At 51.4% G+C, this 12,709-nt stretch overlaps 1 protein-coding gene across 1 annotated transcript; it reads left to right on the plus strand.

Annotated features, from left to right (window-relative positions):
- Positions 1-3,168: 3,168 nt before the first annotated feature.
- Positions 3,169-11,620, plus strand: LOC144678417 (kinesin light chain 1-like; the record flags this gene model as incomplete). Its single annotated transcript, XM_078538208.1, has 4 exons — positions 3,169-3,417; positions 4,579-4,809; positions 9,510-9,582; positions 11,398-11,620. Coding segments are annotated over exons 1-4 (776 nt in total), but the record flags the coding sequence as incomplete, so codon positions are not given.
- Positions 11,621-12,709: the final 1,089 nt, after the last annotated feature.

The following is a 12,709-nucleotide window of genomic DNA, read 5'->3' on the forward strand; positions in this document are numbered from 1 at the left end:
GTTTGTAGGGCTGGCTGGGGAAACTGGAACTGTTTTTAACTTGGAGAAGAGGAGATTTGACGGAGGCGTTCAAAATCCTGAGGGGCCTGGACGGCCGAGGCAGGGGGAAACCATCGCTGCTGGTGGAAGGGTTGAGAGTGAGAGGGCGCAGATGTAAGGTCACTGGCCAGAGAAGCAGAACTTTTTTCACACAGCGAGCGGTGAGGGTCTGGAACGCGCTGCCCGAAGAGTGTGGTGGAGGCCGCTTCAATCGAGGCTTTTAACAGGGAATGAGATTAGTATCTGAAATAAAAATAAATTGCAGGGCTGCAGAGGGAAAAGCAGAGAGTGGGATTAGCCAAATTGTTCTTCCAGAGATGCAGCACAAACACAATGGGCTAAATGGTCTTCTTGTGTGCTGTAACTATCTGATTCTATCTCTGTCCCCTGGTGCCCTGTGTTACGGACAGGAGGGGGATTCATTTAAACAGCCCTGATTTCTCCACTCACTACCCGTCAGTAAACAGAAAGGTGTTTTTGAATTTTGGGAATTCCCTTTCATAAGTGGCAGCATCTTTTTCCCAACCCTTCAGTTTTGGAGTTATCCAATTTTCTATTAATAGCCCCACAGCAAACTCGAGATGAGGTAAAATAAGAGGGTTGGTTTATTTTACACACACACAAAACGCAGGAAAGGGGTTTCACAATGTCCGCTCCTTTTTACACTCATACATCAAAAGAGGGATAAGGGGAAGCAAAGGGCAAGACCATGATAAAAATAAGAGTTATGGTTTCACGTGAGTCCAGAATCAAAAGTCCAGTGGCATATTCCTTCAGAGGTTAGCAAGCTGAAACTGTTGCAGGGTGATCCGACTTTCCAGAAATGAGGACTTCCATGATGGAGGAAGGCACATTGAGATGAATGAGTCTTACAGGCACTGATACAGGAGTTCCAATGCTCCAGTAGTATACAGGGGTAGATGAGGGCCAGGCACTTTACCTAGACAGAGCTCTTTCTGCTGCTACCTGTTAGATGGTAAAATGGTAGACTGCCTGGGTTCAGTTCCACACGGGCAATATTACAGGTTCTAACAGCTTGGGGGAAGTCACGCGACATACCTCCCACTTCTCCTGGATGTTGGACAAAGGATATATTTTCCCAAGTCTGGAATCTTGAAGTGTTTAATAGAGGAGTCAGGGGCCCTTTAGTCCTTTGCAGACACACTGTCTCAGATGGCCAGAGCTCTGCCTTAGAAATGTAAAGGGGGTTGGTGCATTTCTTTGAAATTTGATTGTCTGCAGTCATAGATGGCATTAGCCCTCTTTAAAAATAAAGAGGTCCCTGCTGGTTTCTGAAGGTTAGAAATTCCCCTGGTATGAGTCGTGGCTAGTCAGGATAAAGCCTTGACCATTTTAAAAATAAAAATAATAATTTTATAATAATTTTAATAATAAAATATGGAAGCAAAATATTGTGGATGCTGGAAACCCGAAATAAAAACAGAAAATGCCGGAAAAACCCAGCAGGTCTGGCATCACCCGTAGAGAGAGGAACCGAGTTAATGTTTTGAGTCTGTAGGACTCCTCTTCAGAGCTAAAGAGAAGTCGAAATGTGATGGATTTTATACTGTTTAAGAGGGGGTGAAGCAAGGTAGAGGGTCAGGGATAGGTGAGGAGAAATTGGACAAAGATGTCCTGGACACAAGGCAATGGGAGTGTTAATGGTGGTGTTAAAGACTAAGGAAGGTGCTGATAGTGGCAGAATGTGTTAATAGCAGAACAGGGGTCAGTGCTCTGTAGAAGCACAACATAGAAACAAGTGACAGATTGCTGGGGATGGGGTGGGGGCAGTGGAGGTGGGAGGGTTTAAAAAATGAATAATAAAAATAAAAGTTAAAATTTAAAAAATAATAAAAATTGAATTTGAAAAGGGGGTGTGGATGGAGGAGAGAGTTCATGATCTGAAATTGTTGAATTCAATATTCAGCCCGGAAGGCTGTAAAGTGCCTAGTCGGAAGATGAGGTGCTGTTCCTCCAGTTTGCGTTGGGCTTCACTGGAACAATGCAGCAAGCCAAGGACAGACATGTGGGCAAGAGAGTAGGGTGGTGTGTTAAAATGGCAAGCGACAGGGAGGTTTGGGTCTTTCTTGCGGACAGACCGCAGGTGTTCTGCAAAGCGGTCGCCCAGTCTGCGTTTGGTCTCTCCAATGTAGAGGAGACCGCATTGGGAGCAACGAATGCAGTAGACTAAGTTAGGGGAAATGCAAGTGAAATGCTGCTTCACTTGAAAGGAGTGTTTGGGCCCTTGGACGGTGAGGAGAGAGGAAGTGAAGGGGCAGGTGTTGCATCTTCTGCGTGGGCATGGGGAGGTGCCATGGGAGGGGGTTGAGGAGTAGGGGGTGATGGAGGAGTGGACCAGGGTGTCCCGGAGGGAACGATCCCTGTGGAATGCCGTCAGGGGGGGTGAAGGGAAGATGTGTTTGGTGGTGGCAAAATGCTGGAGTTGGCGGAAATGGTGGAGGATGATCCTTTGAATGCGGAGGTGTAAATAGATATTTTTTCCTCCCTGTCTTTTGGCAGGAACACCTGACAATTCATAACTCTAACCTTGTTTCCTGTTTTCTCTCTCTCTCTCTCTCTCTCTCTGTCTCTCTCCCTGTCTGTCTATCTCTCTGTCTCTCTCTCTCTCTCTCTCTCCCTGTCTCTCTCTCCCTGTCTCTCTCTCTCTGTCTCTCTCTCTGTCTCTCTCTCTGTCTCTCTCTCTGTTTCTCTCTCTGTCTGTCTCTCTCTCTGTCTGTCTCTCTCTCACTCTCTCTGTCTCTCTCCCTGTCTGTCTCTCTCTGTCTGTCTGTCTCTCTCTCTCTCTGTCTCTCTCTCTCTCTCTCTGTCTTTCTCCCTGTCTCTCTCTCTCTCTCTCTGTCTTTCTCCCTGTCTCTCTCTCTATTTCTCTCCCTGTCTCTCTCTCTCTGTCTCTCTCTCTCTCTCTCTCTCTGTCTCTCTCTCTCTATCTCTCTGTCTCTCTCCCTGTCTGTCTCTCTCTCTATTTCTCTCCCTGTCTCTCTCTCTCTCTCCGTCTGTCTCTCTCTCTCTGTTTCTCTCCCTCTACCTCTCTCTCTCTGTCTCTCTCTCTCCCCCCCTCTCTCTCTCTCTCTCTGCCTCTCTGCTTTTGTTGGCTCCTTAGATCTTATTATGTCCACCATGGTCTATCCAAGGGACGAGAAACTGGAGAAATTGACCCAAGATGAGATTGTAATGAACACAAAAGCTGTGATTCAAGGCCTGGAAACCCTTAAAAATGAGCACAACTCCATCCTCAACACGCTGCTGGACACCATGAAGTCCCTGCAGAAAGATCAGGACCCCAGTGTGGTCCAAGAGAAATCCTCCCTGCTCCAGAAATCTCTGGAGAACATTGAGCTGGGGCTTGGGGAGGCCCAGGTAAGATTGTCAGGGGGCTCGGGTTAGGCTTCATTGGCACTTGTCAATGGGAGAGTGTCACAGGAGCAGGGATGAGGGGACCTCAGTTCATGTGGAGAGACTGGGAGAAGTTGGGATTGTTCTCCTTAGAGCAGAGAAGTTTAAGGGGGAGATTGAATCGAGGCGTTCAAAATCAGGAAGGGGTTTGGATCGAGTGAATAAAGAGAAACTGTTTCCAGTGGCAGGAGGGTCGGTAACCAGAGGGACACAGATTGAAGAGAATCGGGAAAAGAGCCAGAGGGGGAGATGAGGAGAATGTTTTTTTGACACAGCGAGTTGTTGTGATCTGGAAGGCGCTGCCTGAAAGGGCGGTGGAAGCAGATTCAATAGGAACTTTCAAAAGGGGGGAATTGGATAAATACTCGAAAAGGAGAAATTTGCAGGACTGTGGGGGGGAGAGAGAGAGGGGAGGGGGAGTGGGACTAATTGGATGGATCTTACAAAGGGCCAGTACAGGCTCGATGGGCTGAATGGCCTCCTGTGCTGTGTGTGTCTGTGAGATGGGTTGAAAGGAGGTGGGATCTGGGAAGGGAAGGTGGGTATAATTAGGTTGGGGGAGGGAAGGGGGTATCTGGGAATGATGGTTCAGTGGGAGCAGGTGATCTGGAATTGGGTTTCTGGGAGGCGGACCAGGGAGGGAGAGATCTTGGGGTGGGGCGGGGGCGGGGGGAGGGTAGGGGAGGGAGGGGGTATCTGAGGACCGGGCAGTGGAAATGTGTGGGCGGTGGGTGTTAACAGGATCCAAGCTGATTGGTGAAGTTGAGACGAAGACACAGAGTTTTTCTTTGTTGAGGGAATTTATTGGCTTGTCCTGTCTCATGGTTCTATTCCCACTCTACCCAGTGTCCCAGCTATCCCCTATTTATACATGTTCAAAGACCATTAATACCCATCTCTTGTTTCTCTTAACATTAACAATGTATTTAACAAAACATTAAGGGCAGAATTTTACCTGTGGGATTTCACCTTCCCGGTGAAGCCAGTGAGGTTTAGAATGTCTCACCGCATTTTACCGTCCCCCTCCCCACCGAAAAGGGGGCGTAAAATTCTGCCCCACCAGCGGGGTTACAGGTGCTCTGACCGTGTGCGTGTGCCTCTCTCTCTCCCTCTCTCTGTGCCCAGGTGATCATCGCACTGTCCAACCACCTGAACACTGTGGAGTCGGAGAAACAGAAACTAAGAGCCCAGGTACGGAGGCTGGTCCAGGAGAACCAGTGGCTGAGAGATGAACTGGCCGGGACCCAACAGAAACTCCAGCGAAGTGAGCAGACTGTGGCCCAGCTCGAGGAGGAGAAGAAACACCTGGAGTTCATGAACCAGATCAAGAAGTTCGATGAAGACGTATCACCTTCGGTGAGTGTTGGGGGTGAGGGGCGGGGCTCGGGTGAGGAGGGGGGCACACGGTGTTAAACACCGAGGCCTGGGAGAGGGGGTCCACAACGGTTGGTCTGTGTGTGTCTGTGTGTGTGTCTATGTGTGTGTGTGTCTGTGTGTGTGTGTGTCTGTGTGTGTGTGTCTGTGTGTGTGTGTGTCTGTGTGTGTGTGTCTATGTGTACCTGTGTGTCTATGTGTGCGTGTGTGTCTGTGTGTGTCTATGTGTGCGTGTGTGCCTGTGTGTGTGTGTGTGTGTGCGTGTGTGTCTGTTTGTGTGTGTGCGTGTGTGTCTGTGTGTGTGTGTGTGTGTGTCTGTATGTGTGTGTCTGTTTGTGTCTGTGTGTGTCTATCTGTCTGTGTCTGTCTGTGTGTGTCTGTGTGTGTCTATGTGTGTGTGTCTGTCTGTGTGTGTGTGTGTGTGTGTGTGTGTGTGTGTGTCGGTGTGTGTGTGGGTGTGTGTCGGTGTGTGTGTGTCTATGTGTGCATGTGTGTGCGTCCCTGGGTAACTAAACTGGGGGAAGATTCATTGAGACAGCTTGTCTGTGGGATCTGAGAGATGAAAGGCAAAGGTCGCTGGATGCATGCATTTGTAATGAGAGGCTATGGTGAAGCTGAATGTACGAGTAAATAGTTTGGGTTTTAAAATTTGCATCAGGTGTTAGGCAGGGACTTGACTTTTCAGCTGTTAAATTTCAAAGGGAGCTTAGAAGCGACGAGGGACTTTTACAACCGACAAAAGTTTTCACAAGTAAACAAGGGAAGGCTATTACATTTTATTTTCCCTGAATGTGGAAGCAATAGGAAGACATGAAAGATGTTTATATTTTGGAAAAATTGAGTTCAAAGAGGTGCCGAGGACAATGGAATCTAAGGCCAAATGGAAAAAGGATATTTAAGGAAAGATGTTTAGCTGAGTTGTGTTGGCCGTGTTGGGGGAGATGACCTGAGACCAGTTCTGTGCTGAGGGAAGTTGTGAATTTGAAGCAGCCATCCAGTTTCAAGCCAGAGAAGTTTTTGTTTTCAGAAGGCAGTCTGTTTCTGAACCTTTCCGGGATTTCCACAGCAGAGTGGAAGAGAATGAGAAGTCATGTGGTATACCTTTTACTAAAGTGGCAGCAGTTTTGCTTTGGGTAATATTACTGGATTTTTCCGGTTAAAAATCTCTAAGGGAACTGTTGCCATTTAATCCACCTGTGTGTTCTGACCAAGTGGGCTTTTTTTGGGGGGAGTGTTTTGTAAGATTGTTTTAACTGTGTAACTTTACTCTTGTGTGTTTAAGTTCTTATTCTACTTGTTAACAAATTTTAAAATCTGAGAAGTGTTACTGGGATTCTACGCTTCTGGGATCAGGGGGTTTCCCCCTCGTTTTCAAAGCACATAATAAAAAACAGGTTATGATGGGTCAGACGAGTTTCCCTCTGGGATCCTGGCCTGTTCAGCGAGTCGGATTGCTGATTGTCTGAGGTAGCGCCAGTTAAAGCTGTTTCGGGTTGGAGAGCTCAGCTCAGGGTTGAATAGGACACTGAGGCTGCAATTCGGTTCCGTCTGAGGCAGTGAACAGGGAAGCGAGATGGAAAGGTGCTGCTTTCACATCCCTACAGCGCAGTTAAGACCGGATCTCGGGGGAGGAGGAGGCTGGCAGGGTAGACGAGGTGGAGGCGCAGCGAGGGCTGGGAGGGAGAGGATAGCTGAGTGAGCTGGGTCCCTACACACGCGGAAGCTGACCCGTACCCGGGGTGGCAAGAGAAGCCACGGTTCTGGCTACGATCAAATAGGTCAAAACTGGGACCAAGCGAGGGGGAAACCCACAGAGTGAAGACCACTTTGGAGAAGGGGCAGAACGACGGGACCCCAGGTCGAGGTACTGCAGGAGAGGATCAAGGGCCAGATCGGCACCTCGGTCTCAGTCACAGAGGGTGATCGTTGCCACTTGGGCCGGTGCTGGGGCAGCGGTGAGAGATCCAGTCACGGGCTTGGAGGGAAGGAGGGGCACTGGGGGGGCAACAACGTGCCCAGAGGAGAGGGAGGCTGGAGGGAGCGGTGATTTGCGAGGAGAGGAGCGATCGAGAGTGGTTTTCATTATGGAGGGGTTTCAAATGTGGGAGGGACAGCGCCTGAGGATAGTGAACTTTTTGAACCATCTCAGCTAGCCTGGGGGAGGCGATGGCAGAGTGGTATTGTCGATGGGCTAGTAACCCAGAGACCCAGGGTAATACTCTGGGGACCAGGGTTCGAATCCCACCCCGGCAGATGGTGGAACTTGCATTCGATTAAAAATCTGAAATTAGTGAAGGTTGATTGTGAAACCATCGCCGATTGTTGTAAGAACCCATCTGGTTCACTAATGTCCCCTTTAGGGAGGGAAATCTACCCTCCTTACCCGGTCTGGCATACATGTGACTCCAGACCCACACCTGGGAACTAGGGATGGGTAATAAATACTGACCTGGCCAGTGACACCCCCACAGAAAAAAAAAAACCACAGGGACCAGGAAGGGAAGTTTGGTTGGTGTGAATAGAGTGCGAAAGTCAGGAAATGATTTGAAATGTTGATCCAGTTCACCTTCACCCCACCTGGAGTGTTGTGCCCAATTCTGGGCTTGGGGATTTAGGGATGAGCAAAAAGGAGCTTTGAAACGTGTATTTAAAACCGCGAAGGGTTCAGACAGAGAAACGGTAGTCGAAGGAGGGGTCGAGAATCAGAAGAGGCAAAATCTCACACGATTGACACAAGAGCAGAGAGAGGACCTGAGGGGGAATTTCCTGTTTGCATAGCGTGTCTGCTGGACCAGGTGGTGGAAATGGGTTCAATGGAGGCTTTCAAAGGGAACCGGATAAGTATTTGGCAGGAGGTGAACGTGACAGGGATTTGGGGGGAGAGAGAGCGGGACTGGCTGGACTGTTCTCCGAAAGAGACTGCCCAGGCCTGATGGGTCATAGTGGGGCCTCCTTCTGTGCGATCCCATTGTCAAAGTGTTTTAGGTCTGTCATTAAAAGCCAAGAATTCATCAACTCACCGCAATAATTGGCAAGAGGAGTAAATGTGACGTGAGGAAAAATGTTTTCACCCAGAGGGTGGCTGGAGTCTGGGACAAACTTCCCGGAACATTGCCAGAAGCAGGTTTGATCGAGGTATTGAGAAAGGAATTGGATTGCTGCCTGAAAAGAGAGAATGTGCGAGATTATTGAACTGATCCTTCAACCATGGCCATTCAACAGCTAGATTTTATACAGAGAGGGAGAGTTTAACACAGATTATTAAACTGTAATAACATTGGTTATTATGCGCAAAGGAATTGAATTCCCAGGACAAGCAGAATTGTTAAACTTACTTCAATTGAATAAATTAAAACGGTCACCCAGAGACAGGAGGAGCGCCAGCCCGAGATTCCTCCCCTGGCCCGGGGGAGGGATCTGGGGTCTCCCCCACCCCTCTCAGCCCAGCCCACAGCAGCAGGAAAGCAGGGGGTGGGGTGGAGTGGGGGGCGAGGGCCTTGGGGTAGCAGCTGTGACAGTGCCAGCTCACCCCCCAGCCCAGGGGAGGTGGGGGGTTGCCAGTTTCTGCTCACACTATTGGTTAACCCATGCTGGGAAGAATCGGAAACTGCCTCCCCCAGTCGAATTGCCTACTAACAGTGACTCAATCTTGGGTCACGGATCAGAGGCAGCAGCCCCTGTGGAGCTGAGGGAGCATTGGGTACACAGCCAGAGAGGATGAGTGGGTGGGAACAATACCATTGGCATTACAGAGATATTTTTATGAGATAACATTCAGGCACCATAACTGGTTCTGTATCTGAGAGTGTTTAATAGGAACAATGTACAGGGAGCTGTGCTCTGTATCTAACCCCGTGCTGTACCTGTCCTGGGAGTGTTTGATGGGGACAGTGTAGAGGGAGCTTTACTCTGTATCTAACCCCGTGCTGTACCTGTCCTGGGAGTGTTTGATGGGGACAGTGTAGAGGGAGCTTTACTCTGTATCTAACCCCGTGCTGTACCTGTCCTGGGAGTGTTTGATGGGGACAGTGTAGAGGGAGCTTTACTCTGTATCTAACCCCGTGCTGTACCTGTCCTGGGAGTGTTTGATGGGGACGGTGTAGAGGGAGCTTTACTCTGTATCTAACCCCGTGCTGTACCTGTCCTGGGAGTGTTTGATGGGGACGGTGTAGAGGGAGCTTTACTCTGTATCTAACCCCGTGCTGTACCTGTCCTGGGAGTGTTTGATGGGGACGGTGTAGAGGGAGCTTTACTCTGTATCTAACCCCGCACTGTACCTGTCCTGGGAGTGTTTGATGGGGACGGTGTAGAGGGAGCTTTACTCTGTATCTAACCCCGTGCTGTACCTGTCCTGGGAGTGTTTGATGGGGACGGTGTAGAGGGAGCTTTACTCTGTATCTAACCCCGTGCTGTACCTGTCCTGGGAGTGTTTGATGGGGACAGTGTAGAGGAAGCTTTACTCTGTATCTAACCCCGTGCTGTACCTGTCCTGGGAGTGTTTGATGGGGACAGTGTAGAGGGAGCTTTACTCTGTATCTAACCCCGTGCTGTACCTGTCCTGGGAGTGTTTGATGGGGACAGTGTAGAGGGAGCTTTACTCTGTATCTAACCCCGTGCTGTACTTGTCCTGGGAGTACTGATCTGCCTTCTCTCGATGAAGATGTTCCTCTCTTTTTGAACAGGATGATAAAAGTGGCGATTCTGCGAAAGACGGATTGGATGATCTTTTCCCTAATGATGAGGAGCAAGCACAAGGTGAGCATCTTCATTCAGGTTAGTGTAGATTTCAGGATTCAATTGGGCCACCCACCCCCCCGATCATCCTCCTATCCCTGTAACCTCCTCCAGCCCCTACAACCCTCCCTATCTCTGTAACCTCCTCCAGCCCCTACAACCCTCCCTATCTCTGTAACCACCTCCAGCCCCTACAACCCTCCCTATCTCTGTAACCTCCTCCAGCCCCTACAACCCTCCCTATCACTGTAACCTCCTCCAGCCCCTACAACCCTCCCTATCTCTGTAACCTCCTCCAGCCCCTACAACCCTCCTTATCTCTGTAACCACCTCCAGCCCCTACAACCCTCCCTATCTCTGTAACCTCCTCCAGCCCCTACAACCCTCCCTATCTCTGTAACCTCCTCCAGCCCCTACAACCCTCCCTATCTCTGTAACCTCCTCCAGCCCCTACAACCCTCCCTATCTCTGTAACCTTCTCCAGCCCCTACAAACCTCCCTATCTCTGTAACCTCCTCCAGCCCCTACACCCCTCCCTATCTCTGTAACCCCCTCCAGCCCCTACAACCCTCCCTATCTCTGTAACCCCCTCCAGCCCCTACAACCCTCCCTATCTCTGTAACCTCCTCCAGCCCCTACAACCCTCCCTATCTCCGTAACCTCCTCCAGCCCCTACAACCCTCCCTATCTCCGTAACCTCCTCCAGCCCCTACAACCCTCCCTATCTCTGTAACCCCCTCCAGCCCCTACAACGCTCCCTATCTCTGTAACCCCCTCCAGCCCCTACAACCCTCCGAGATCTCTGGGTTCCTCCAATTCCGGCCTCTTGACCATCCCCCGATTCCCATCGCTCCACCATTGGCGGCCGTGCCTTCAGCTGCCTGGGGCCCTGAGCTCTGGAATTCCCTCCCTAAACCTCCCCGACTCCCTCTCTCTGTTTGTCTCTTTCTCTTGCTATATGCATTTCTCTAACTCTCTGCATCTGTCTGTCTCTCTCTCTCTCTCTCTCCCCTCCTTTAAAACGCTCCTTAAAACTGAGCCTGTCCCTCACATCTCCCTCTGTAGATTTATGTGTCTTGGGGGCTTGATGTATCTTCTCGGGGATTGATATATACGCTCAGGGTTTTGATGTACACTCTGAGGGAGTATTTTTGAGGATCTTTTCCTCAGTCCTGGGTGCTAGGTAAATGTGAATGGAAATTTCCCATGTAAACATGTTAACTCAGCAGTTGGTGTTCTCCCACACAGAAAATAAACTAACAGAAAGTGTTGGAAAGAAACATATGACCCAATGACAGACAGTAATCACTCTCTCTTTGTTTCTCTCTCTGCTTTGTCTCTTTATCTTGCTACGTGCATTTCTCTCTCTCTCTCTCTGTCTCTCTCTCTCTGTTTCTTTCACTCTCTCTCCCCTCTCTGTCTCTCCCTCTCTCTCCACCCCCGTCTCTCTTTTTCTCCCCACTCCTTGTCGCTCTCTCTCTTTCTTTCCATCCCGTCTCTCTCTCTCTCTCTATCCCCCTCTCTGTCTCTCCCTCTATCTTGCCACCCCCATCTCCCTCTTACTCCGCCCTCCCTGTCTCTCTCTCCGCCCCGTCTCTCTCTCTCTCTCTCTTCGCCTCTCTGTCTCTCCCTCTCTCTCTCCACCCCCATCTCTCACTCTTTCTCCCTCTCCGTGTCTCTCTCTCTCTTTCCACCCCATCTCTCTCTCTCTCCCCACCGCCCACCGACATCTCTCTGTCTCTCACCCACCCCCGTCTCTCTTTCTCTCTCCTCCTCTCTCCGTCTCTCCCTCTCCGCCTCTGTGTGTGTCTGTCTCTCTTCCATCGTTCATGGCAGGACACCAGCCTCACACAGTTGGGGATGTGGCTCAGCACGGTGGGTATGAGATACCAGCTCGACTAAGGACCCTGCACAACCTGGTGATCCAGTATGCCTCCCAGGGCAGGTATGAGGTGGCAGTACCACTTTGTAAACAGGCGCTGGAGGACCTGGAGAAAACCTCTGGACACGACCATCCCGACGTAGCCACAATGCTCAACATCCTCGCGCAGGTGTACAGGTGAGCATCACACAGCCCCTCCCCCCTGTACAGGTGAGCATCACCCTGCCCCTCCCCCCCGTACAGGTGAGCATCACACAGCCCCCCCTCCCCCCGTACAGGTGAGCATCACCCTGCCCCTCCCCCCCTGTACAGGTGAGCATCACACAGCCCCTCCCCCCCCTGTACAGGTGAGCATCATCCAGCCCCTCCCCCCCGTACAGGTGAGCATCACCCAGCCCCTCCCCCCCCTGTACAGGTGAGCATCACCCAGCCCCTCCCCCCCTGTACAGGTGAGCATCACACAGCCCCTCCCCCCTTTTACAGGTGAGCATCACCCAGCCCCTCCCCCCCCTGTACAGGTGAGCATCACCCAGCCCCTCCCCCCCTGTACAGGTGAGCATCACACAGCCCCTCCCCCCTGTACAGGTGAGCATCACACAGCCCCTCCCCCCTGTACAGGTGAGCATCACACAGCCCCTCCCCCCCTGTACAGGTGAGCATCACACAGCCCCTCCCCCCTGTACAGGTGAGCATCACACAGCCCCTCCCCCCTGTACAGGTGAGCATCACACAGACCCTCCCCCCTGTACAGGTGAGCATCACCCTGCCCTCCCCCCCGTACAGGTGAGCATCACACAGCCCCTCCCCCCCTGTACAGGTGAGCATCACCCTGCCCCTCCCCCCCTGTGCAGGTGAGCATCACACAGCCCCTCCCCCCCTGTACAGGTGAGCATCACCCTGCCCCTCCCCCCCGTACAGGTGAGCATCACCCTGCCCCTCCCCCCCTGTACAGGTGAGCATCACCCAGCCCCTCCCCCCCTGTACAGGTGAGCATCACACAGCCCCTCCCCCCTGTACAGGTGAGCATCACACAGCCCCTCCCCCCCTGTACAGGTGAGAGTCACTCAGACCCTCCCCCCCCGTACAGGTGAGAGTCACTCAGACCCCTTCACCTCTGAGTTCGGGTGGGGAGGGTCTGTGGGGCCGGGGGTGTTGGGAAGGGGGTTTTGGGGGTGGTGTGTGGAAGGGGCTTGGAGACCTCTCAGTCTCTGAACCCCCCCAATCTCTCTGTGGGGGTGGGGGTGCAGGATGGGGTTTGGGGGAGAG

This window comes from Cetorhinus maximus, unplaced genomic scaffold, assembly GCF_964194155.1.
Source record: "Cetorhinus maximus unplaced genomic scaffold, sCetMax3.hap1.1 HAP1_SCAFFOLD_4236, whole genome shotgun sequence".
NCBI lineage: Eukaryota > Metazoa > Chordata > Chondrichthyes > Lamniformes > Cetorhinidae > Cetorhinus > Cetorhinus maximus.